Below are 27,591 nucleotides of genomic sequence, written 5' to 3' on the forward strand. Positions count from 1 at the left end.
CACTGAGGGGTTGGATAAGAGTGAGTAGAGAACACCTACAGGAGATGATGATGATGATGGTGCTCTGTAACACCATTATCAAAACATCATATAAGGAAGTGTGTTTTGGAAGAATCAAACATGGCGGAGCAGGACAGCACTGAGATACTTTATGTTCTGTTTTCTTTTCATTTGCCACCTGCCTCTATATACTCGTACTAACCATCAGTGCTTCTTCTGTACGTCAGCGTTTCTCCTTTCTCAGTAACACACACACACACACACATACACACACCACACACACACAAAAAAGCACGCAAAGACACCTCTTCTGTCTCTCAAATGTGGCCAAAACCCCTGAGGGACCAAAGCCATTTTTCATCTAATTACAGAAAACCTGCATGACTGGCTTTGAGGCAGCTTGTGAAAGGAGGGACATAGCCTTTTCTTACACTGCACATATATCTAACCCGCAATCTTTAGCAAAAGTTTATTTCACTTTCAGTCACCGAGTCATGTTTGTTTCCACTTCTTTTGGTGGTTGAAATATGTTGCCCTCAAATATCACTCACCTTCCCAAACGCTTCTCCTGTATAGAGCCTTAAAGCTAAACAGTTGATCCAGGAATTAACTAATAATCCAGCAAGCAGTTTAACCTAAGCACTTTGTTTTCTATATCTAAAACACCTTGTCTAGTCCCCATCTAAATCCTGCACGTCTTTCAGACTTACTGTTCATGCATGAGTTCACAATAGTGGTATTTTTCCATCATTGAAGCACACAAATATATCATCATATGACCCAAGAGTGACAACTACAGTCTACTTCAGAGGGGGACAGTACTAGAAAGGAATTTTCCCCCGGGACAGATCAGAACAGACTCGGTGAACTGACGCTGTCTTTGCGGGTGTGCAGCAAGTCTGCAGCAGCACTGGAAGAGGCAGCTCTGAGGTAATGTTTGTCTGCCTCTCTTGAAGATAAACCTGTCATTTATGCACTGGCAAACCTGACGCATCCTTATCTTTTGCTTTTTGTTTCTTCTTGGGAAAATGGAACCTAACTTGATGAGATTATGGATTGGTTTTATCTACTGGGTCCGTGAACATGTCCTGACCGTGGATCTCATAAAAAATATCTCCTCTTACTTAAATAATGGTAATTTAATAACCTAAATAGACAAAAAATGTCCTTTTATTACATACATTACAACTTATAACATCTTGTTCAGATATATGATATGAGACATATTATCCTCTAACGTTAAGAGTATCAAAATAGCTTCTGAAATTTTTAAGCATAAATCCATCAAGAGCTGCTCTCCTCTGCCTTACATGTAGCTGTTTTAGCTTGTTTGTTCCCCCAGGTTGTCTGTACATTGCCTTTAATAGTTTTTATGCTTCTCAGCACAACTGAGAAACATTTTATCTGCTGTTTGGACCTGTCTGGACCTCACTGTCCTAATGGCTGATCATAAATTTACGACTGGCAGCATTCAGCTTTACTGCTGCAGCACAGTGGGTTGACATCATAATATCCTATGTAGCCCATGCTACCAGTGAGCTTTTACCTGTTAGGCTTCTCTGGTGCACACTCAACTTCTAAAAGCCATCTTGCCAGTTTGTTTGTCTAGTCTTTAAGGCAGCTGCCATCCATCCTTCTGTTTTCTCAACCACTTATCCAGCAAGATGTGGGAGGTTGGTGACATCTGGACTCTATTGCAGATGCCACTGAGCAACAGGTGGAGTACACACTGGACAGGTTCCCACCCAATCACTAGGCCAACACAGAAACACAGACAAACACAACTCTCACATTAATTAAGCATTTAACCAACATGCAGGCTGGAGCAGGCATGGGGGGAATATGCAAATTCCACACAGAAAGATCCTGGCCAACCAGCAGGTCTGAACTCACAACCACTGCATTACAGTGATATCCTTTCATAATCACTTTAATGTTATCTGTGGTTAGCAGCACTGTAACCCTACAGCAAGAAGGTCCTGGGTTTAAGGTCCTGGGCCTTTCTCACTGGAGTTTGCATGTTCTCTTTTTAGGCCTGCATGTGCTCTTCCACAGTCCAAAGACATGCTTTTTAATGGTGATTGCTGAACTGGTGAATAGTTGTCTGTCCTTAATTGTGATCCTGCAGTAGACTGGCAATCTATGCAGCTTGTACCTGATTTTTTTTTGCTCTATGACATCCCTGTGAATCTCTTTTATTAGATCATTATTTTAGTTTTACAAAATATAGCCTTAAGGTTTTGTGTCATACAGTATAGAATAGTTTTATATCACTAAATTAGACTATTGAAGCAAAAAAAAGAAAAGAAGAAGAAGAAGAAGAAGAAGAAGAAATAAATAAATGTCTAGTGACTATTACATTTAAATTCATCAGCTTACTGCTCCAAAAAGGTCCATAATATGGGAGGGGCTTTGAAGCAGCTGCTATTTAGTTTGTCATCTAAAAAAGTGATGTTGTCAGTGTTTACTGCTTGTTTTTGCTGCCCCCAAGTGCCTAATAAAATCTGTTATTGTGGTCCATTTTGGCATTTAGCCATTACTTAATGGCAGTTTTAACCCTTCAGTTTAAAAAGGAAGAAATTTTAAATAATAATAATAATAAGACGCAAATATTTTAAATAAAGTAATTTTGACCTAGTATAATAGGTTCAGTTTTTGTGTAAACATCATATGACGCAAATTAACATTTTTTCTGTTAAGATCTTGAATTTTCAAAATGATCAAAGAAAACTTGTGTACTTTTCTTTTTCAGCGCCTTCTAAGATCAGCCTGCATTTCACATCATTTTTAAATAACAACATTTTTCGAAATGCATCCTGATTCTCAGAGTCTGCTCTGGATCTGGAGAGAAAACATCATCTCAAGCACCACGAAGGACTACTTCCACCGCTTTGTTCAGACGTCTCACTTTGTCACCAGACACCTAGCCTTTTTAAAAGCAGTGATTTATGATGGAACTGATCGCTGCGGCATCTGTGCCAGCTGACAATGCTTTTGTTCCCTCTTCAGGAGTCACAAGTGACATCAGATCATAGTCCAGATCCTGCTTTTATTCTTCCCCTTGTGGCAACTGTAGGAGATAAAAAAAAGAAAAGGAGGAGACTCTACACAGAGCAGTTCTCTCTCTGCATGTCCTACTAATATCAGTGTCAGTGCATGACAGGGTCGTTTCTTTGCCTGCAAAAGAGCAAAAAGTCTAAAGACTTCCTGCCAGAAACCCTTCAGGGTGTCATTGTCTAGCACAGTATCATGAGTCACTGTCCATCAGGCTTTCATTCGGGATTTAACTAGGCCAGGAGGAGACACTCGCTAATGAATGAAGCATCCAAGAAATGCCATTTGTACTGCCTGACCTCAGTATTGCAACAACAACAAGACCTATATAACATTACAATAACCATAAATCAATGCACTGCAGGTATAAAGCCTCTTTAAAGTCATTAAAGGAGGGTGAAAGTGAGATTCGCTCCCCTTCGTTGCTCTCTTTATCCCCTGTCCCTTTTGTTCTATTCTTTATCTCATTACCATCACTGAAGCTGACCTCGGAGCATCCATCCCTGCCCTGCAGACAAACCTCTAACCCTGCCCTGAACTGTAGGATCATCCACCACTGTCACTGAGAAACCTCCACAACTCTGGGGTCATTTGGTTCACATTACCCCCGTTTTTCAATTAAAACTTTTAAAGGTGGATTTGGACTGTAATCATGAATGTCCCGGCATTGTAATGGAAAATGTGACGAATGAACAAAATGACCTGAGATACCACCTGTCAGACATCAGGCCTTTACCTTGTTTACAGCCAACACTGGCTATTATTTACAGGGAGCCACACAGACATAAAACTCTCATACAAGTGGTTATTACAGTTCATGGCATTGTGTGCACAGTTAACCACATGCTATGGCCAGCTAGGGTCCCGTAGACACAGAGGTGGGACTGGAAAGGTTGGAGCAATGTTGAAAAATACCTTTCAAAGACTTCTCTGGAGCATGCATGTCAATCCAGCGGCAGGTAATAAAATAAAGATAACATGATTGAAAGGGTCTGTGGCACTGACTTCAAAACACTTTTGTCACCAGCATTGAGGGATACATATCAAAAGAAGTACTTTCAGGTATCTCTTTACCTCTTTTGGGTTGAAGGTGAGGGTGTTTCCATTTCTTGGCAAAGCATGAGTGGAGAGAGGGAGAAGATTAATGATATAATAGCTCTGACCACACGGTTTAGTTATTTAAACTGGCAGCATCAGCTCAAATTGTTTCATGGCTTTCTGCAATGATACATTTAGGAGCGTGTCTGGACAGGTTGCAATATGCTAGAGGAGAGAATTCATTGCAACTCTCTCTGAACTCAGCCAAGAGAGAGGAGCTTGGAAGCTATGACACCATTGCTAAAGTACACGCAGAACGTTTACGTCCCAGCAGCTTGTTTGCGCACCTTTCTTTTCTTGTGACAGAAATTTTGAATTCAAATGTCAGGATCTAATTAAATGATTGCCTCGCTCCATTACAAATCGATTTAAAAGGCGAGGTGAGCACTTTTAAGGAAAAATGTTTCCTCAGATGTGACTACAGGTGAGCTGCACTGTGAAACCAAGAAGAGAGAATGAAATCAAAGTGAGGAGATAGCGTCTTCTCTTTGGAAGGGCAAGGAAAGGCTGTCAGGTGCTACCAGACCGGCTGACTGTCATGACGCTGGATGATGATCCGTGATATTTCCTAAGCGTCTCTGAGTCTTACGGGGTTGTAGTGAGTTTGGTGTTTTTGTTCAAAACATCCCGGGTCAGGATGCTCGAGACGTGGGAGGATTACTGTAAGCTCAGCTCAGGTGATGTCCTCTGCTGGGGGGGCAGGCATGAGGGTCCTCTATAGCCCTGTTCCAAACCACTCCAAAAACAGGGGAAAAGTATCATATGGGGTTCTCGGATCATTTGTAGACACACCATTACACACCTTCAAAGGCAGCTTTTGACATACTCACTCAAAATACTTATTACCCCGTGTCTCAGATGCACTTCTGTTCCATGATTAAATATTTCAAAAGCTTTCAAGGGCAGGTTAAGCGGGCTGGTATGTTCATTCATATCATTGTAAATGGGTGTCTCAAAATCCCCCAGGAGAGCTTATCCAGCCTGTATTCTTACCTTAATACTGCCGACAAAACCCTGAAGCTATTTGACCACTGTGTTTACTTGTAAAATCAGATAGACCATGGGAAGTCAGATAGACCCTGCGAGGGCCAGGATCTCTCTTGTGGGGAGTGGATATTGTCGGCTATCTCGAGCTTCCATCTCAGAGTCTCAAACAGAGTTAAGAGAGTGCACGAGTGAGCTCGGCAACCATACAGTATCTCTGGAATCACATAAAGACAACCTTGTGCTCTGCAATTTAGTGTGCAGCGCTCAGGTGCTTGTGCATGTCTCAACCAGAGGAAAAACAAAAGTATGACTGACATAATCATGTGTCAGAAGATTTATGGTCAGAGAGAGCAGAGGGGAGAGAAAAACTGGGAAGCGCATTTTCTCTCCCCACCTCCTCCTCCTCCTCAACCACCTTCAAATTATTGTCTTTAGTGCCGTCCACTTGTTTGAGTGAAATGTTGGAAACTGTTGAAACAGAATAGACTCTCTGAGCCGCGGGTTAATGAAAGCCTTGATTGAACCACTCTTTATCTGTCAAATTGAATAATTTCCTTATTCATTGGTGGTATATTTTCACTAGTCATGCATCTTCTTTGTTTAGTGTGTAACCTGCTACAGACACGAAGACAATCTAATCACTTTGTAAGCTGTAACTGGGTTTGGGTTCATTATGCGAATTGGAGCAAAAGCCTCAATTCAAGTGCCAGTTTCAACACATTTCTGCGTCATCAAACAGATTTAAATTTTAGCCATAAATCTGATCACTGCTGTAGTCAAGCTTGATCTAATGATAAAACATAGAGCAGGATGGGTCTTGCTTAGATATATTTTAAAGGCTCGCTGCTGGCTTTGACGCTAATTGCTGGCTGGAGCTCACTGCCGTGCTGCCCTGATCTATCAGGTCATGGGAGCAGATAGGGAAGCTGTGGCAGACCGCCAGCAATAACAAAGGGAGTGAGCCAGACTACTAACCATAAATCTGCAGCTACCACCAATTTCCAGCTCCCGCAGGTGATGGGTGAGCGTGTGTGTTTGTGTGTCTATGTGTGCGTGTTTATAAACAAAACTCCAAAGGGTAACACTACCCCACTTCAGAGCAACATGGATATTACACCTCTGAACATCTTGGCATGGGCCTGGTCCTGTTTATGGAGAAACACGGCTAAGAGTATAATTAGCAATTCAGTGATCCTGCAGGGTGTCTGACTTATCAAAGAAGGTGGTATTTTGTTCTTGTGACTCAACGAGTCTGAAGTGACTGTGGCCTCTGTGTGGTGGGGTTTTGCACCTGACTGGAAAACACTGCAGGTGGATTACCTGGAACAGTAGCTAAACTACACTGTTTGTTTTTAAAAAGGCGTGTTTTGCTGTAAATAATAGCATCAAAGGCTTCACGGTGTAAATCTTCAAAATCCGCATTAGCAGAACCAAAGGGCACCTTGTAACTTTAGAGCGCCACATTCAAAGTATCCACACAAAGCTGGGATTTTTGCCCCTGTCATTCATGTTTGATTGCTAGAAGTGAAAGTAAATGGGGGACACGTATGAAAAGGTCTCGGAGACGCGAGTGTTTTGTTCTTGAGATAGTGGGATGTGCGTCTTGCTCACAAAACCCCTAGTTTAGTTTTAACCAGAGCCTTCTGAGCAGCTGCCTTTTCTTATGCGTGAGTCTTTTGTATCAATATTATGAAAGCTGAAAGCCTTTGTCAGACAGAGACAAGCCCCTGTTATTATCCCTTCACGCCCTTTTCTCTTTATTCTAGGTAGATTATCACTGCCAATGACACATGATATGGCTAATCTACTGTAAATTAAACCTGAATTCTCATGTGTCTGCGTTTTTTTCACAAAGGAGGTAGGGGAAAAAAAAGGTTCTTTCACAGAGAACATCCCCATGAAAATTTTGTCAGTCAGTCCTTGGAGAGTACTGGGAGCAGGTTTTCCATCAACACCTTCGGGGCCACCTCCTCACTCCACTTCCAGGCCAATGAGAGTGGAATCTGGAACGACTGTGGGCTTTTGCATCGTTAACATTTCCCTGACACGCTGGCCGGCCTCTCTTGGAGACTACCCTGCATTTTCTCTGCAGCGCTGGAGTTGTTGTAGCAACTAGTGGCCCAGAAGTGAATGAAGCAGATGTGCGAGTCATCTATCACCTGACAGCTTCCACTCCCCCGACTGAGCAAGTCATCACTGTGACAGTTCGCCCAAGCAGTCTCATCAATTACCCCTGTACCCTACCATTAGTGGACAAACACTTTTCTTCTGGGACACATTCAGCTCCTTCCCATTGTGCGAGATGGGCCCTCAATTGAGCCTGAATAACTTTCCCCTCTCAAAGAACATCTCTGTTTCTGCACACATTGTGCTAGTCCTTGATTTATCGCCATGGTAACTGTGTGATATTAACAAACATATTTATTTTGTGATAATTATGTCAAACTGTTATGTTTATCTGGATGAAGTAATGGCACTATCAGTTAACTGATTCTCTTTTTATGAGCAATTAAAGTAATTAGAGCCATAAATGTTCAACAGCTTCACTGCATCACTTTTTATGGCAACAATATGACAGCTAGGCTTCCTTTTCTTTAATTTACAATTACTGCTAAATTTACTAAGACACGCTAACTCATTCTGAGACATATCACAGCTGTTCAAGTGTGTTTTATCCACATAAAGCTATTTCAGAACATTTCTTTATGGCATAATCGATAAAAAAATGATGTGTGAACAAGAAATAAGGGAACTCGTGTCTTGTAAGTGTTATTCTTTTCCTGTATTCCATCAGTAGTAGTCATGAAATGCAGTAAACACAGACATTTGAACACTTATAAACAGTCTCTATCACTTACAATATACAACTATGGCAGCGACAACAGGGGCCAACTTACATATATCAGCTTCTTTTTTTTTCACAGGGGTTTAAAAACAGACGTCGGGGTCAGAATGCGACCTTGAATATGCAAAATATATAAATAAAACATTCATATAAAAATAGGCTTTTACAAAATATACTCTATTAACCAATGCTTACCAAACATGGAAAGTGTGCCTGTGGTTTTCGTTTGTTTGTTTTTGATCAATGATTCCAGTTAAGCTAAATCAGCTTGAAGTGAGGAATGCCGCTGAAGACGGTCAGTACAGCATACAAGTACAGCCTTCTACCTCACGTTTCTAGACTAGCAGCAAACAGACGGAAGACAAACTCATGAGAAGGTCAGAAGGTCAATTTGAGTAGCCTACAGCATTTTCATCTGGAACAACATTAGTCTACAGCAATACGGATTATTCCAGACAGATTCAGTTCCAGTGTCTTAACCATGAACGAGGTTGGGTTTCTTTAATAAACTCATGACATTTAGTTTTTTGTTTTTTTGTGTCCAAATCGGACAAAATCAGTAGTTCTTTATAGAATAAATTAATATTAATTACTTTTCATTCTCTAAATACAAGTATGTTAAATATTCCAAATTGCTGCTTAATTTCATCTGTGCATAGGTGGCATTGGAACTACGGCAGTGTGTGCTGCCTGGCATAACGTCCACCATAATTTATCTGCATTGGCAAAGTCCAAGCAGTCAGCATGTCGGTACACGTCCATATAGCTTAAAGTCTTGACATTTAACTTTAGAGACTCCCTTTGTGGTCACCCAGTCGCATATGTCGGGCTACATTTTTTTTCCCCTTTAACAGTGGTTGTCACAATGCATCGCCACTACATCCCAACGAGCAGTCCAAGAAGAGGGGTGAAGAGCTTTTGTGCAAAAGAATCATGGTGCCTCATTTTTAGCTTACTGTATATGCAGTACAGTAGTTCCTCATGATGTGTGTAAAGACTGCAAAAGCAGCCTCTTTTTTTCTTGTAAAGGTTGTCCATTAAAACACAAAAACAAGACCGCTCACATGCATACATCTCACACACACACACACACATGCACGCACAGACTCACACGCACACCATCCAATAAATATTCTCATTTGCATGTGTACACCTCTGTCCTCTCGCTGCATGTGTTGCATTTCACATAGCAGCACCACAGGAACTTGCAGTTGCACTGCCAGACCCGGGAGTACTGGTGTGTGTTGTATCCCCGACCGCAGCACATCAAGTCGCAGCCGCTGATGTGTTGCATCATTGTCTTGTTACACACCCTTCCCTGCGTCCCCAAGCTCCCCGTGACGGGGTCCGCCTCACAGTAGTTAGGAGACTTGTCTATGTACACCAGCTCTGTATCCGTGGGCTTTCGGTAAGAGTACGGCTTCTTGATCTTGAGGAATTTAGGGCGCTTGTTGCGGCTGGCTTTGACTGGTTCCACGTGTACGGCATGGGCATATTTCTCCTTGAGAATGTAACCGAGCTCGCGGAACTTGGGAAGTGTAGTCCAGCAGGTTTTGGTTGTGCAGGAGCCCGAGACACCATGACACTTGCATTCCAGTCGCATGTTCTTCTCCAGCACCTAGACACAGGAAAGCAGCTTAATAAGGTAGTAAACACACTCCAGTGGTGACTGTTTTACAATCAGTTCCTATTGACTATAATAATGACTTCACTGTGTCACCCCTGGAACATGCTCATATTAAAATCAATCAGAATTTGTGTGTGATTAAAATTGAAACTATGCTTGCATATCCTTACATAAAACTGTTTCAATCCATACTTCAACTTTACTTTAAAACAGGCGAAAAACGTGCAGCTTATTAAACAACGTGACTGACAAATACAGTACGGCTAGGGATTAAATACAGCCCCACAACATAACAGTGTGGTACCATATACACAGAAGCCAAAATAATGTATCAGATTTCAGGCTCTGTGTGTGTAGTTACCACACACAACACACAAATGTCAAGAGTGACTCTACAAGGCGCCGAGTGACTGGGATTACGGCTAAAGCCTCAACTGATGACAATAAGAAGTGCCATTGACTAAACTAGAGTTTTCTTTAGCAACAAGGTCAATTGCAGTTTCCGCTTTTTTCTGAAATGCTAGGTGTTTGGTATGCGATACGGTCTCCTAAAGCCATTCGTGAGAAATTTACGTGTCTGTGTTCTTGACAAGTAAACTGTAAGGACTAAAAAATCCAAATACAGACGTGTGAACAAGGACCAAAAGGAACAAGTTTTCCCTGAGCAAACCACTTCATAAAAACCTTGGCTTCACTCCCTAATCCATCACTTGTCCTGTGACCAACACTTGTGACAGCCATTGTGTGGACGTCTTCGACCAGGGAGCTGTGAACGCTCCTCCTGCTCAGTGTCACTGCTTTTGATTAGCATAAGTAAAGGAAAACAGAGAGTCTATTTATTTGCAGAAAGAATAGGAAATAAGTGAGACGGCTCAAAGTTTGAATCCACGAGTAGTCCTTTTCGTTGGGAGGCAGTTTAGCTGTCCAGAAAAGCCAATCTGAATTCACCGCCCTGAAATGGGTGCAGAAAATTATCTGCTTGGTACTATTGTGTTAGGAGGCTTTTCAGCCTCTGTGTTCAATGTGTCGGTTGTGGGAATCAGGCTCTTTTGGCAGAGTCAGAGAGGGAGAGAGGATATGGGTTAACTTGGGCAAAGCTGGGCAAAGCTTTAACTGTTGGACACATTATTCCACTCAGTTTCCAACTTCTAGACCTACTGGAGTCTCTTTGTCATTCTGCAGCGTTATGCAACCATCCACCCAAAAACACAGGCACAGAAAATGATTAAAATCAACATGTAATTAAAACTAACTCTAACAAAAACTGTCTAAAATCTAGTTTTCAAAATAAAATACAACTCATGTTGTGATCATTTATGTTTTGCTTAATTTCTTTGCTTGGGGTTGTTTTTGCATTTTATTGTGAATAAAAATATAATCAACTCTGAGAATTGACCTAAGCAGTGTATTTAAACTGTGCATTAGAAAGTACACCTCCATACAGGCAAATATTACCCAATGACAAGCAGCCCCAGTTGCTAAACTGTAAACAGCCCCGAGCTGCATGTGCATGCACATTGCACCTGATGTGGGTTTGCGCGAACAGAGAAATTGTGGGTGGGGATTGTCATAAAGGTAACTGTATACTGTCCCAGTGGTGCAAAACATGAGGGGGACTGGGCTAATGCCTTTTTGTACCGTGTCAATCTGTTTTCAGTTCAGAGATCTGGGCTGTAATCAAACCCTGCCACTTAGACAGCTAAAAGCAATCTTTTATTCCACTCCTTGTTTAAGCTTGGTCCCACTGCTCAGTGCTTTGGCTCACTCCTATCAAAGCAATACCAGCTTTAGCCTACTTAAGATCAATTCACCATTATATTTAAGTGTGGAAAAAAGGACGTGGAGATCGGAGCAGGACTTTTTCACAGTCCTCTTGCTAATTACCTACCTTGCGTCCCACCTCGTTATTATGGAGGTTCATGAGTGTCCTTGCATTCTGTTTGACCTCCCGTGCGTCAATAAATACTTTGGAGAAGCCTAAGCCGTAGCTGATATCTGCTGAGCAGCCTCCCCACTTCCATCCTTGGTCTTTACTGTAGAAACCCTGCTTCTCCTTGTCACAGCTACAGTCACTCAGGTTACCCTGTGTACAGGCGGCTGTGATTGCATGGGCCACCCCTGCTGCGATGATGGCGTAGGTGAATGCAGCCTCTCTACTGCCTAGGGGAGCAGGAAAAAAAAAGGTGATGAATAATATGATAATGATGTGTAATAATAAAATGTAGGCATACATTTAGATTTAATTAAGAGGGGAAGATTATAGTGTTTCTCCTTTACTATAAAAGGAATACCACAGAATGTAAGAGATTGTTTAAATAGGAAAAAGAGGTCAATTATTAACAATATGTGTGCTTACATCACAGTCTTACTGACATATCGCTCAAGGGCTGCAGTGTTTCGAAACCTGACCCGGAAACTGTCGTGCCCGTGAACCAAAATGTCTGCAGGCCGTACCGTCAACAAAGCCGTATGAATAAGAGAGTTGTCGGCAAGGAAGGGCTATTGATCCACTTAGAAGCTGTCGCATTCTGTGTAAACTCATAAGGCAGTCGCATCAGAATCTTCATTCTGCTGTTATCTAGTTCCAGGCCCAGCTGACAAATCATTTACACACACGGAAATATCGACAAATAACTAAAGGTTAATCTGAAACGGCTCAGACAGGAGTCAAAAGACAGAACCTGAAGCAAAGCTCTCAAGCCGAACGAGCCAAGAGACAGTCTAATATCGCTTTTAAATGTCTTATTTGCAACCTCAAGTGTAGTGTAAACAAAGCAATTCAATGTTGAAATGTTCCCAATATGTATGTGAGCATTCTCAAACAAAATCAGCAAGTATGATGTTTTAGTTTCAGATCTATGATTCATTATAATGCAAACAGGAAACCCCTAAGTGTATCATCCATCATATCTATGTGTAAATAAACTCTTCTTGTTACTATTTGCTCAAAACAAACATCATACCTTCTTTGTGCTTCCTCCAGCCACCAAGTTCACTATGTAAACCTGCCGTGTTTTTGATAAACAACTTGGATGTGAGCCCTTGCCATTGAAAAAAAAAAAAAAAACTCATATTGAGGCATCAATTATTTGGACGTTTTTATAGACTTGATGGGCTCAGAGCCAAAAAAAAAAGGTGTGTCAGGGCAGCCAGTTCTGGGTGCACTGTTGTTAATTTTTCCCCTGCACTTCTGAGTGCATGGGTTTACCACAAGAGATGGTATGAATACTTCATAACCTTGTAATGACAGAAGGAAGATCTTTAAAAGAAAGTAGAAAAAAAATCAAAAGCCTGTATGTGTTGAACTAGGAGTGCCAGTTTACTCACACTATGCAGTCTCTTTGTATGTTCCTCATCTCAGACTATTAGTGTAACTACAAAGTTCAAGTGCAAACATAGCCGAGGTCTAAACTGTCTCAAATCTAGTGCACGTTGCGTCAACATTGTGTCAGTCACCCTGCTCATTCATTTCCAATTGTTGCTTCCAGAACAATAGCAAGCTACACAGCTCCACTCAGCCCGGGGATCAACAATGGTTTTCATTTACAACCATTCATCTTCTAAGCTAAATCTGATCAGTGAAACCAATCTATTTGGTACGGCTGTCCAAGCAATAGAGTTAAACTCCTCTTTTGGACACACAGACCAAAACTCTGGATTGGCTAAAAGCGCTCATTCAAAAGGGGACAGACTGTCAAATGCATTGTTTTCATTTTAGAAGCATGAAAAGATAAACTTTTCTTTCCAAAGCAGCAGCCTCCAACAGCTGGCCCAAGCTACTGACCATTGTCCATAGGGCTATTTGTGATTTTTAAATTTTACTATCTTTAGCTGGGGATGGAACAAAAACATATTTCACGTCTTTTAATGCTAGGTAAAAAGTTTGACAAAGCCACCTCTGTTGTTCTAAGCCTTCCACTACCTGTAGCCATAAAGGCATCATAAGATAAAATGCCTTCAGTCTTGAGCAAACACTTTCCTTTCCACTATCTAATAATCTTTAATCCATTTTAGCAAACAAGCCACAGAACTTCAAAGATAATTGAGCATCCCCTGGATGGAGTTCATCCCTCTTTAAAGGAAACTTTATTCCAGCTGCAGGAACTTGATTTGGGTTTATTTGTTTCTCTAATTTAGTACTTTCATGTCTTGCTTTCCTCTTGGCTATTCCTCACTGTAACTTATACCCGTGGTAAGACCGACATCCTTACAGTGAGAGCCACCCATTCGAAGGATAAAGACCAGTGGAAATGTGCCTCTAGAGACTCTAGGGGCTGAAAAGAAAAGCTGCCAACAGTGGCAAGAGTTTTGTTACCATGCTGGACTCAGATACCTCGGAGAGCCCTACTCATTTAAACGTGGGGCGCAAGACTAACCCAGATGTGAATGACTCCTGATAGTATAAATCCAACAATGTATTAATGAAAAACAGATGATTTTTCATATTTATGATGTTCAGGTGCTTGACTGGTGACAGGGAAGACATACACATATATGGTGCCTGTCAATTTTTGGAGGGAAATCATAAAAAGAGCCAAATGCAAAGGCTGTTTTACGCACAACGCGCAAAGGTGGTTAATACACTGTGTTTGCTGCTGGGAGGAAAATTAAAGTTTCAGAGAGAAGGCTAAGCAAACGTTAACAGACAGCAACATACCCACTTTCAACTCTTTTCCGAAGACAGTCCTTTCTCCAAGCGCAGAGCAGTTCCAGCGCCCGTTTTTGAACTGAAACTGACACTCGTTGATGCCCATTTGGGCTCCCTCTCCGATGACGATAATGGCATCGGGGCGACTCTGGCAGATAATCCGTTGTCTTGGGGCCAAACCGGGGATCTTGTTACAGATTATACTCGCACCTAGCGCCACCACCGATGAGAAGCCACTGTAAACGGAAGATGGATATGACTGAGAAAGCAGCCATCAGCTTCTTAGCTTTGTTAGCTTAATTTTATTTTACATAACAGTCTAAAATCAGATGCACCTCCAGTTCCTGTTTGGTGTTATAAATTGATGTAATACTCCAAGCATTTAACACGTCCGTGTGGATTAAATATGCTTTTACTATGTAATTCAAAATCAAGAGGAGATGTAATCAACATAATTGTTTGTTTTTCTTTACAATAGATTCTATCATATGTGTGAGCTCAGGTGCACCGCAAGAGTATTTCTGAAACTTACCTACAGTACAGTTTCATATCATTTGAACTATTCTGAATGTATGCGTTTTATGATCATTAAGGTATAATAAAGGAAGCGTGATTCACTTATAAGAGCAACAGGCATGTAAGTCCACGCTCCTCGCTCGTTTTATTTATTCAACTGCGTGCTTCTACCTGCTTTTGAGGAAATACGGGGCTCAGGAGTGGTTTCTGAAGGACCGACAGCACTTAAAAGTCCGCCAGTCCTCAGCTTTTAAAGTCTTTTGTGTTGTGACTGACTTACGGCAACTGATGAGAACTCAAATGAACGCTGCTCACCCGATTTTCAAGTAAACAATTCCCAGGCAAAGTAAAACTCTTAAAATCCAGCGTCGTGTTCTCCGACTCATTTCGACCCAGCTCTCAGTTTCATGCAACGATTCGTGGAGCTGATTAATCACTCGGTTCCCTTACGCTCCGGTCGATCACGACTCAGGTAACTCCAGGGGAAGTCCAAAGTGACGAAAAGCATCAAAAAAAAAAAAGAGCAGCAGATGTTTCGGTACTTTTATAAATCACCGACTAGGGTATCATCCAAAAATCCCATTACGTGGCCCCTATCGCTGGGCCCTCTTGTCATTGCGAGGGTGTCACAGGTAACTCTTGGGGTGAGCAAGTGCGATTATCTCTGTCTCACAGTTCCTCTGCTACCCGCAGGTCTTGGATATTTATCTGCTTCATCTATCTGGGCGTGTTCATAGGAGCCATGGGGCCCTGCTGAAGAATCCCGCCAGGGCTGAATCTCAACAGAAACACTCACACACACACGCTTTCAAGCCTGCACACTCCTCTGTTCTTCATTCACCTTGGCTGATTAGGATTCTTATTAATTTGGGGGGCGATATTAATAACTCAACGCGTTAACTCAGTTTAAAGCCTTCTACTTTTATTTTGCCCAGGTTAACATTTTTGGATCACTGCATTTAACTATGTTTATGTCACACTTTCCAAAAAGAAGAGTAGAAAAGTAAAAAGAATAATATTTAAAACGATCCTAATTAAAGCCAAGATCAGATTTTTAAACCGAATAGAGAATCTGATTGTAGAGTACCCCACTCTCTCAACTCTTTTTTGACAACCCCCGATTAAATTACGCCTTTATTGAATTTTGTATGTGGATTTAGTTTTTTTTTTTTTTTTTTAACCCAAAAGTCGAATTCACCGGTCTCTTGTCCACGCACAATGCGTCTGGTGCGCGCTACCTGTTGTGCGTCTCCGTCCCAGACTCTGTGGATCGCCTGTCTTTGATGATGGCGACATCTGGTGGTGCAGCGAGGACACTGCGGGTTAAAGCGAACTCTCCCTCCTTGTCCCTGGATTCCTTCCGTAGCTTACCCGTTTGCTGTCGCACTTTCTCTTTAACTTACTGAGGAGAAAAATAAAGACAGTCTCTGCGGGAATATCTGTTTAACGAAGTATCGATGCCAGCATGGACTCCTGTGAACCGCAGCTGATCGATGACTGCCTCATTCAAATTTTTACATTTCTTACCGAGGAAGATTTAATTAATGTATCAACTGTGTGTAAGGTAAGGAGTGTTCACTATGCGGAAGTAGCACCAAAATTACAAAAAAATGTGACTTGTGTCTGATTGCAAATGTGTATTTCAGGATTGGCATGAAGCTGCAGAAACTCCTTGGTTATGGAGGTGATTTGTTTGCCAGTTTTACAACATAAAGCGTGATATCAAAAAGTCGATGGGCGTGGAAATCGTGATAACCCGCATGTAAACATTGGACTGTGTGCTCTCCTCAGGAGGATGTGTCTGCAGCGCTGGGGTTTCTGTAACCTCGCAGTCTTGGGGAGTGAACAGGCGAATCACTCCTGGAAGAGATACTTCCTGCGACGATCCCACTTGGAGAAGAACATGACGAAAGGTCGCACAGGAGGCTATACCTGCAAAAGCCTCAGGGGGCACACAGGTGTGGTCTGTATGTGTGTGTGCGTCAATGGAGTCTCCTTTACATCATTGTTAGTATAGTTAACTAGAACTAAACTAAAGGAAGGAGGGGAAAATATTTTAGCTAACCACAATTAAAAAAATAGAAAGTGGAGTAAATAAATAAATAAATAAATAACAGGAATCAACTTTAAACACTGAAAAATGAAATTAAGCTGAAAAGGAAATAAATAAACGTAAAATAATCTTGTATTAATCTTGACTGCTGAGGAAAATGTCCGTGCCTTTTACATGCTCAATGCAATAAAAATAGAAACACACACTGAGTACAGTGACAGGCAGGATTGTCAATCACTTAAAACTTACCGATCTCAGCCTGGAAAGGATCTAACTCTTACAGTTGGAGTACAACTATAAAGATTACACAGTGCAGTATCTCACATATGAGAACCATGGTGTAAAAGAGAGGAAGTGTCATTAATGGTGAGGTAAGAAGTAATTACAGATAATCCAGTAACCACCACAGCTGGAAAAGCTCCATTGTAGCGCTCAGTCCTGCATCAGAGCAGCGAGCCCTCGGATGATGCTGAGGATTTTCCTCTCAGATACCTCCACCACAGGCTCAAGTTCCACCCCAGAAGATGACCAGCCTTCCTGGTCATCTGGATCGGTTTGCTGGCACAGCTGCTTTTACCCTGTTGCCCCAGCATACTGCTGCATAAAAAAAAGTAAATGTAAAAACATACTTGCCACCATGGAGTGACAGAATATACACAACTCTGCAGATTGTGAGAATGTTATTAAAACATACAGTTTATAATTATCTTTATTTGTCAACAAAATAGGCACAAAAAGTAGACAGTTAATCACACATTTGTAACGTAAAACCAATTATGAGCTTATTAAATCCACCCCTAAAGACAAAAATACTCAAACTTTGTTTATTTAAAAAAATATTAAACTGCGAAACTCAAATTAGCAACCAATCTGTAGAAACTAATTTAACTTAAACTAAAAATAAAACCAAAATTAAAATAAATTTAAAAAAATAGCAAAACAAAAATGTAACAATTCAGGCTTGCATGCCGTTCTTATATGTCTATTTTCTTTGTTTGTGGTCTGTTTTCCTTTCCATCAGGCCGGGTTGTGGGGTTTGTTTACCTAAACGCAAATTCAAGCCAGCATCCAGATTTCTGGAGCCACAACGCCACAGTCTGCAGTGCTTCTTCTGATGGGACGGTCCGAGCATGGAACATCCAAAACGTCAGTGCTAGAAGTATCTGCACCATTGCAAAGTAGTGTCTTATTTTTATCTGCTTAACATAAATTGTGCATTCAGCTGGATAAATATTGCCTTCTGACTTAAATTGAATTTGTGACAGGAGAAATATCAAATCTGAACATTATGTGTCAAATCCTGGTCTTTTCTGCCCGTACTGAAGCTTGGAGGATACATTTCTAATAAGTCATGAGGTTTTTTTGTTTGTTTTTTAGATCTTCAGTGCCACAAAGTTAACGCAGAAATACTACACATGCTGTATTGTACTGTAACAGTATATAACTTTATTGCGGAACCAAAATCTCTCAGACGTTTCTCCTGTATTGTTTGAAAGTCTTCTGGGATAAATGTTTGTCGCTTAGGCAGTAACACACAGTAGCACCCCCCCCTCCTCCCTTTTTTTTTCTCAGGGTGAGCCCCTGTGGTGTAGTCCTGTACAGAGTCCTTTGATGAAGATTTTAAGTGATGAACAGCATGAAGTTGTGATCACAGCAGATTCTCAGGGCCTGATTAAGACCTGGCAAGGCCAAACTGGCCAGGAGTTGGCCTCCTTTTCTACTTCCTCATCACACTGTACACTGCTACAGTACAACATAGACAACGATTGGTTTCTAACCGTAAGTAACCACAGCATTTCTAAGTTTCTTATTAAAAAAAGAAATAAAATCATTTTAAAGTAAGATTTATCATATTGCCTTCCAGGTTGGAACTGGTCAGGGATCTGTGTGTACACTAGCAGGTCCTTCGTTGACTAAAAAGTCCAGTATTATAGTGTATGACACCTTTAGTGTCAACATACTCCTAGCTTCACCTGACAAGAAATGGATCACAGCTGGAACTACAGAGAATAATGATTTTTGTCCAAAGGTATTTGTTTTTATTGTCTTCAGCGGCTCTGCTGTACGCTGATTCTTTTACCACATTACCTCTGTATAAGTGACTCATGTAGAAAATATATGTTGCACAGTTGGAGTAGTCAAAAACATTTATAGATACAGTTCTGCTGTTTGTGTTTTTTCTCTGCCAGGTGTTTTACACTGAGAGTTTGACCTCTCCGTCTGAGGATGAAGAGACCCTTTGCCAGTCTGTGCCAGTCATTGGGTGCCGGGCTGCTGTCTTCATACCCACCCAGCCTGCCAGACTGGCTGTCCTTCACCACAACGACCTCGAACGCAAAAATGACATAACCATCTTTGATATCATCATGAAAAAGACTAAGTACAAGTCAGAGATCATAGGTGAGGACTCAGATATGTGCACACTAACTAGTAAAAGTCAGTATTTAGAAGACAAAAAGGAAAACTCTTTACAGCCACTGCTGGTACTTGAAAATATGCAGTTTGATGTATTTGTCGTTTTGAGTTTTGCTTACTTCCTCGGATAATAAAAATTCCATGATCTCAACACATATATAAGATAAGTAGATTAGAATAAAGTGTTAAAGCAAACTGTGCATCTATGTTTGTTTCTGAACACAATATTGGTGAGTGATGTTTCAAAGACCCACAGATCCCTTTCAAAGGCGTTTTTTCAACCTGAAAAAAATGGCGTACCAGTCTTGTTGCTGTAATTTATGATCCACATGTTAAGCCGAGACTTCTTATATTTTCTTAAATATTTGCCTTGTGCAAGTGTAATCTGAGTCTCCTTTACGTTTTAGTCCAGCAGGTCGAGTCTTTCCCCTTGAAACTGCAGCTCGAGTCTTTCCCCTTTACACTGAATGCCTCGTCCTCAAACATCCTCCTAGCAGCCAAGGACAGCAACTGCATAGTGCTGGCAGCTGGTCAACAACTATGGGTTTACTCACTGAAAGGAGTCATGCTTGCTAGCTTTAAAGAACATACTCTGCCAATCTCTTCCATATGCGTGGTAGGCTGTTTCCTCATTTGGAATTCAGAGATTCCCATTAGCTGTTGAAATTCTTGATTTAATGCCATACATAATACCATTTTTGTGAAAAGTTCACAATTAGCCTGTAAATGATTGGTTTATGTTGTTTTCACATTGCAGGACAGTTTTCGTGTTGTGACAGCATCCAAGGACCTTTCCTTACGAGTGCTAACCTGGAAAAATGACAGAGACTATGGGTTGACACTGGAGAGCCGATACCACTTACTGGGAGGCTCTCACACAATGTCCAGGTACTGTAAGCTGTGGTCTTTTAGTATCCCTACTGTATCAACACTATCCATGCCATGTTATCATCAATAATTGCAAATAATTATGACCTGAGTATCACATAATATTTACACCATACTCTGTTCCAGAGGGTTTACTCACGTCGCCTGTGACTACTCCAGCATTGTGGCCTCAGTTGAAGGGAATGATGGAAAAGACGTCCTAAAAGCTTATTCCTTCAATGCCTGAGCATCACAGCCTCACAAAAGTGCCTGCATTTAGTTTGCACCACTAACTACAGGGATCCACATTTCTTTTTTTGTTATATGCATTTTCTTTGGTAGCACTATGCTTATAATATAAATGAAAGTAATACAGTTAAGGATCCCTGTGGTACTTATGAGAAAGGCATCAGTAGTATTGTGTTGTGAGAAGTCTGCGTAAATGTAAGATTTGTGTTTGAGCGCTACGCTTTTAGAGCTGAGGTCTGTGTTGAATGTGACCAGGCTTGAGGCCCAGTATACTTAAAGAATAAAGTATTCTCGTCAGGTGTTTTTCAGTATGTTATTTGGAATCTACTGAGGCAGGTTAACATATAAATGTTTATATTACACATTAAACAACTTTGACACAAGGCACAAAAGCATCCTTGTCTTTCCACAGTGTCAGTGCACCAAACATAGATTAGTGGCTATATATTATGTTACAGGGAAGGGAGACATGGGCGTCTCATCTGCTTCTGCTGCAGATCTCATGTCCTCAAGAATACACCTTAAGACTCTAATCATGGACTCGTACACTTTGCTGCTGTCCTCTGAATTAATATCCACCTGTTAAAACACAAACGTGATTCTTGAGTTGTTAGAGCAAACTAGAAGCCATATATGAACTGAATTATTCAATAGATCGTGTGATTCAGTGTGTTGGTTTTTGTTACCCAGGTGAAAGCCTTGAGCGCACGATTCAGGAATGTATTTTCAACCTCTTCTGGTATTTTCAGCATGTGAGCCATGCAATCTAATATGCATGTTAATGTTTCTTTAGGGGCCTAAGAGAAGATGACAAAGAGGGTTACACTAAGCACTTTGGAGCAATTTAACATGATACTGCTTTTGTATTAAATCTTAAACTGCACACAACATCTGACCTGATCGAGCGTGTTTAGGATCGTTTGAGCATCCATGTTGTCGGGGTTCAGGCCTTTGGCATCCTGAATAGAGATGACTGGCTCTTTAAGCTGCTCTAGCCATGCCCACATGAGTCCAGTGAGGATGAAGGGATCTCGCTCCATGCACAGCCTTTCCCATGCACCGCCTTGATTTAGCTCTGCCTGCATACATGAATAAACGTGTCTCTGTATTAATCCATATCAAGATTGAGTGGGTTTCTGTTATTCTATTATTATTACTATTTTGTCACACAGGAAAAAATATACATGGCAAAGACAAAAATGCTTTGGGAGTGGCTTTGAACAACACTCCATGCAGGTGTGGCTGTGAACCGCATACAGACAAAGCATTGTGGAACTAAGCTACATGCATGCTTTCTTTTTCTGCCGACACCACTACAGTACTGATGTGAGTTAAATACCTGCCAAGTCAAAACTTTGCTCTTGTGTTCCTCATGCCCATCGACAAAAAGGTCCACTGCCAGAGCTTGTGCCACAAGCAATCTCCTGGAATCCAGGGACAACTCTGACTGCAGGGTGATAAATGGCACCTCGGATTGTTCCTCTTCTTTACCTTGAGATTTCACCCCATTCATTCCTAGCTCTTCCCTCTGCTCAGCCTTCCATCTGGACAAAATGCTACCCTTTTTGATAGGTTCATTGTTTCCCACTGACTCGCTACGTTGGATTGTTTTCCTCTTCACTTTCTTCAGCAGAATGGCTCCATCTTTTTGGTTCTCGTCATTCTTAACGCACCAGAGTGAGCCTGTTGAGTTGTGGGAGACATCCGATGCGTTGCTACTACAACCATGAGACTGGGAAGCGGGTAACTCAGATGGGCAAATGGACATTTCAATATTGCTCTGTGACAGGGAGGTCAGAGGATGCGTGAGAAGGTTCAGCTCTGACCCCAACCGTCTCAAGTCGGACTCACTGTAGCTCAGACTTTTACGATGGTAGAAGATGGGGGGTTCGTTAAAATGTCTTGGTAAAGTGGGTAAACCTGGTAAGCGGGGTTCCTTTATATCAATATCCATCTTCTCGATAATGCTGAGACACATTTCAATGTCATGGATATCAGGGGCCTCCAGAATATCTTCCTCAATCACCTGTCGATTCTCTGCAATGTCCAGCAGCAGCCTAGACACTAACTTAACAATCTTTGGCAGGTACCTCAACTCCTTCCTCTCATAGCCATGCAGCATATGTCTCTGACGGTTCAGGTACTGGGACAGAGTAACTGGACTGGATTGAGGCTCAGCACAGGAAAACACACTCCTTAAGGGGTTAAGGAATTGAACAAACTGTCTGACACAACGAAGCTGACCTCGGGTCTGGATGGAATTAGGGCGTTTGGCACGTACATATAAAATAGCCTGGTTAGCTGTCATTCTAGTAGCATAAGCCAAAAAACATGCTATCAGAACACCTGGAGGGTCAGAAAAGACACTTTGTTACCTCTGTGTAGTGTGCAGATGAAAGATTTTACCATTTCAGACAAATTTACTACGTACTACATGCAAAGCTACCTGTTCTGCCGAGACCAGCGTGACAGTGGATCGCTATTTTTCCCTCTTGCAGCGCAAAGGCCATGACCTTCACCATGTCCAGCACAGTGGTGAGGCTGGCCACGCCATAGTCACTCCAACCAAAATTATAGAAATAAACTGAAATTGCAAAATGTTTTTGGTTAAATTTACTGAACTCCACAGCTAAATCAGGAATTTCATAAAGCACTTACTGTTATTTTCCATGAAGACCTCGGGGAGGTATGAAAATCCACTCTCTGGCTCCAGTGGATTGCCACAGCTAGCATGTTCACCAGGGATCTGCAAGTTGATCACTGTTTTAATACCATTCCTTCACACACAAAGAGAGAGAGAGAGAGAGAGAGAGAGAGAGAGAGAGCACTTCATTAGTCTTATTTCATCTGAGGATTCTCAGATAGATGCTGAAAACTGCTGACCACAAAGTTGCGTATACCTTCTGAACTGATCAATAATGTTATACTTCTCAATGATTTCTGTTGAAGGTCTGGACATGGCAAGAAGGTGATCAGTAATCCTACAACAACAGTGAAGTGTATGTTACATAGCAGTCCCCACCTTTCTCAGTTTACCTAACACGACTTCAAAGAGACATTAAAATTGAAAACACCAAACTCAAACAGAGAATTCAGGTAAATTAACTACTGAAGCACAAAGATCGCCTACCAGGATGAGTAGAGGCCCCTAATGGCCTGTTGGTCATCACTCCAATAACTTGGGTTGTCATACTTGCAGGCTTGACCTCCACAACCGATCGAGCACTGCATATGCCCAGGGACAACATAACGTATGGCTTCTCCTACCATTGTGTACTTTGATCTGGGGGCTCTGACTGCAGTTATTATAGAAAAATAAAAGGGCAAAAATGAAAAATATAATATCACACATTCATTTCTTTTAAGCTTCCATTGCTTAAATCTGTTCTCTAAATGTAAATCAGTGTTATTTGATTAGAGATTTGATTAGCGATAGTGTCAAAATCCTTTAAGAAGTCTCAAATACACAACTGTTGCACAGCACAGAGACTGTCAAATGTAGGCTGTACTGTAACACCTAAATAGTTAAGATCATCAGTGCTCACTTATAAGTGTTTAATCCTTGTTTGGCATCGCAAGTTATCAGCGGGTTGCAGTAAAAATAGCTACTGTTCTGGCATGACTTTAATGTGGCTTTATTGGTGAAGTAAAAATACAACTGTAGCTCATCAGTTAATAACATTTTAGTTATTAAACTGAAGGGTTTACAGCATACTTACTGTAGTCCATCAGAAATCCACCTCTTGTCTTTGCATGGGATGCCATATGAACAGTCACTTAGGCTGACGGTCATAGCAGAGCCTTGATCATGGATTCTAGAAAAATGTATCTCATAAATAACTGGATGTCAAAACTCATAATCATATATGACTGATACTGAGAGAACAAAAATATTTTTAGATATAACATGTTACAGAGAACTGTTTTCAGTAACAGTCAAAGATCAACATCATAAGTCACTTGCAGTCAAATGTAAAGCATATTAAACAGTTTCAAAGGATTTACCATCAGCCGTTGTTAGCTTTTTCCCCCTTTTGCCTCATCGTATTACAGAATGTATTCTTACTCCTTAAAACCAGCATGCAGAAGAACTAAATGTCAAACAGCTTCAATCAATCAAACAATGAAAACTAAGTAAATAAAAGGAAAAATATCAAATCAGTTATTTACCTTCAGCAGTTGACTCATGAATATTCACAGCTGCTAGTGCCACCATTTCTGACATCAACCTCAACAGCTCTGACTGGCATTTTTCCATCCCCGGCTCTGTGTAAAGTCAATCCTGTGGTCTTACTTTATTTGATTCGTCGCAGATTATCTCCTGTGAGGGCAATACAAGTTCCCCTCGATGCTGTGTGCTCCTTTGTGAGAGTCTATCTATCCCACCAGACCGGGAATAAATAAATATGTGATATGTTTTGAAAAGAAGCAGAGAGTGTGTCCCAACTAGTTACGTGTACAAGATCCTTAGTCTGAATGTAAGGATATTCTTGACTCCTCCCAGATTAGACTACTAATCTTATCAGGAACTGGTATAAAATAGAGCCTCTACTCCTCAACCGAAACTTACACTAGCCACATTTGCATTGCCTTCTAATGATCTAATGCAAATTTTGCTTTTTAAAACGCGCATTATATTCACCTAACACCTGACCAGACCGGATTCTGACTATGTAGACTATGCATTTGATTAATCATAAGAACATTTTTAGATGTGAACAGACATTAAGAGATTTCTAATATCAGTACACTTAAGCTTCCAAACTCTGCTGAGACAAATAGTAGGACCTTAGTGGCATAGCAAGTTGGTAAAATCTTATTGGCTTATCTTGCTAAAGCTGGTTAGCTTTAGGTTAGAGAGGAGAGATCAGTTTATTGCGTGGAGCATTTGAAAAGACTTCAAAGCCAACAATCTCAATTTAATGTAAAATGCTGCAGTAAAATTTGATTAAAACATCATGGACTTAATTATATATAAACTAAAACTGTTTATTGTGTTAAGTGGGTGTTAAATTTTTCAGCATATATTAATGTAGGTAGAGCAATGCACCACTGGCATTCAAATGGCTGCATCAGTGTACATAAACACTCTATTTTCACAAGGTTTTATATTACTTTTTACTATTTTCTTTGTGTTTATGTGATTAAACACACAATACGAGTAATGAGTAATATTTTAAATAACACCTAAAAATGCATTTTTTTAATTTTCAGTTACTTTAATACGCCAAATCCACCTGTGCGGTCTTGAGCATGTGACAGTGGAAAAAGGAAAAAGACGTTTCAAATTCGTGACATCAAATGTCAATAAGGCGAGATCCAGGTGAGTTTGATTATCGATGCATTATACCAGTAATACAGTGAAGTGTAAAGAAAAATATGAGATGCTGTCACATAAATGTATTGAACTTTTCACCTCCAGGAGTAACATCGGCGTAACTTTGTGCTGAACATTGGGGGGGTCAAGATCTCTGTCTAAATACATAAATAAATCTGGGTAAATTCCCAGATGATTAAACATGCAACTATTTTGTTGCTAATACCTGAAACGAGTAAAGAAAATCAACAGCCTATATATGCAAGAGTCGAAGGAGTTTGCAAAGAAAAGCGTCTGGACTTCTTTAAGTTGCTTGAAGACGTTTCACCTCTCATCCGAGAAGCTTCTTCAGTTCTAAGGTCAAATGGCCGAGAGTCCCAGATTTAAACCCAGTGGGAGTATCCCCCCAAGGAGGGACAAAGGACCCCCTGGTGATCCTCTAATCACATGCGCCAAGGTGTGAAAGCGGGTGTGGGACCTAATCAGCCAGGGTTTCGGGTGAGCTCATTGTGAAACCTGGCCCCACCTTGTCATGTGAATTCCTGAGGTCAGATGGCCCAGGATGTGAGTGGGCGTTAAGGCGCCTGGGGAGGGAACTCAAAACTGGATTATAGATGGCAGACAGTTGGTGTCGTAAACCACCGCCTCTGTTCAAAGATGGTCGCTCACAGTGGACATAGATGGCCTCTTTCACTCCTCTTTCAAACCATCTGTCCTCTCTGTCCAAAATGTGAACATTGGCATCCTCAAAAGAGTGACCTTTATCCTTAAGATGCAGATGGACTGCTGAGTCTTGTCCTGTGGAGGTGGCTCCTCTATGTTGTGCCATACGCTTGTGAAGTGGCTGTTTGGTCTCTCCGATGTAGAGGTCTGGGCATTCCTCGCTGCACTGTACAGCATACACCACGTTGTTCAGTCTGTGTTTCGGAGTTTTGTCTTTCGGGTGAACCAGTTTGTGTCTGAGTGTGTTGCTGGGTCTGAAGTACACTGGGATGTCGTGCTTGGAGAAAACTCTCCTGAGTTTCTCTGATACACCGGCTACATAGGGGATGACAACGTTGTTGCGTCTGTCTTTCTTATCCTCCCTCGCTGGTGTCTGATCTTCTTTTTTTCTGTGCATCTTCGCTGACTTTATGAACGCCCAGTTAGGATAACCGCATGTTTTCAGTGCTTCCTTTACATGTGTGTGTTCCTTCTTTTTTTCATCTGCATCTTAAGGATAAAGGTCACTCTTTTGAGGATGCCAATGTTCACATTTTGGACAGAGAGGACAGATGGTTTGAAAGAGGAGTGAAAGAGGCCATCTATGTCCACTGTGAGCGACCATCTTTGAACAGAGGCGGTGGTTTACGACACGGTGAAACGTCTTCAAGCAACTTAAAGAAGTCCAGACGCTTTTCTTTGCAAAGTCCTTCGACTACGATGACCTGGATGACTGAGAACCTTCACAGATATATATGCAAGACAATTCAGAATTTTATTGAGGGGGTTATATTGGTTGGGTCTGATTATTGGGGGGGTCATAAGCCCCCTGGAAATTATGCCCCTGAGGAGTAAAATATTATCATAGTCAGGTTGTTTTTTTGTTTTTGATTTTTTTTAATCCAGCAATGACACTGTTCAAACTTAATGAAATCACTGTTTCTGGTCACAAGTGACAAAACAAGAGACTCCACGACACAAGAAATGTCTTGTGATCCCATCAAACAAGCATGTGATGCTTAGATTTAATCTACACACTCTTATCTCCAACCATAAACATAACAGGTCCTTTTCAGTCCATTCTGCAAAAGCTAATTTAAAAGAGTGCACTTCAGTGAGAAACCAGTTCTGCCACAAGCATTAAAGAGTGGATTTAAAATAAACTTACAAGTCTGCTTTATAGGTGAAGAAGAATACCGGGGATGGAGGAAAT

The 27,591-nt window shown here is 41.2% G+C and overlaps 3 protein-coding genes across 4 annotated transcripts; 1 reads left to right on the plus strand and 2 right to left on the minus strand.

The window, feature by feature from the left end:
* Positions 1-7,899: 7,899 nt before the first annotated feature.
* Positions 7,900-15,970, minus strand: wnt7ab (wingless-type MMTV integration site family, member 7Ab). The gene is made up of 4 exons (XM_003438991.5): positions 15,091-15,970; positions 14,269-14,495; positions 11,500-11,771; positions 7,900-9,602 (listed from the first exon to the last, which is right to left on the minus strand). The coding sequence occupies exons 1-4, from the start codon at positions 15,159-15,161 to the stop codon at positions 9,120-9,122; spliced, it is 1,053 nt and encodes a 350-aa protein (XP_003439039.1). The 5' UTR covers positions 15,162-15,970; the 3' UTR covers positions 7,900-9,119.
* Positions 15,971-16,093: 123 nt separating this feature from the next.
* Positions 16,094-20,644, plus strand: fbxw12 (F-box and WD repeat domain containing 12). 2 transcript variants are annotated; one of them, XM_003438828.5, is made up of 10 exons: positions 16,105-16,339; positions 16,422-16,459; positions 16,567-16,733; positions 17,850-17,974; positions 18,401-18,607; positions 18,693-18,857; positions 19,018-19,228; positions 19,651-19,859; positions 20,001-20,131; positions 20,258-20,644. In XM_003438828.5, the coding sequence occupies exons 1-10, from the start codon at positions 16,241-16,243 to the stop codon at positions 20,355-20,357; spliced, it is 1,452 nt and encodes a 483-aa protein (XP_003438876.1). In that variant the 5' UTR covers positions 16,105-16,240; the 3' UTR covers positions 20,358-20,644. The 2 variants fall into 2 exon arrangements, with proteins under 2 accessions (XP_005448734.1, XP_003438876.1); XM_005448677.4 differs by lacking the exon at positions 20,258-20,644 and having other exon boundaries at positions 16,094-16,339; positions 19,656-19,859; positions 20,001-20,098.
* Positions 20,645-20,829: 185 nt separating this feature from the next.
* On the minus strand, positions 20,830-24,787 carry ptpdc1b (protein tyrosine phosphatase domain containing 1b). Its single transcript, XM_025901832.1, has 8 exons — positions 24,530-24,787; positions 24,079-24,174; positions 23,490-23,655; positions 23,260-23,340; positions 23,018-23,136; positions 22,806-22,943; positions 21,699-22,705; positions 20,830-21,438 (listed from the first exon to the last, which is right to left on the minus strand). The coding sequence occupies exons 2-8, from the start codon at positions 24,122-24,124 to the stop codon at positions 21,226-21,228; spliced, it is 1,770 nt and encodes a 589-aa protein (XP_025757617.1). The 5' UTR covers positions 24,125-24,174; positions 24,530-24,787; the 3' UTR covers positions 20,830-21,225.
* Positions 24,788-27,591: the final 2,804 nt, after the last annotated feature.

This window comes from Oreochromis niloticus, linkage group LG20, assembly GCF_001858045.2.
Source record: "Oreochromis niloticus isolate F11D_XX linkage group LG20, O_niloticus_UMD_NMBU, whole genome shotgun sequence".
Lineage (NCBI taxonomy): Eukaryota > Metazoa > Chordata > Actinopteri > Cichliformes > Cichlidae > Oreochromis > Oreochromis niloticus.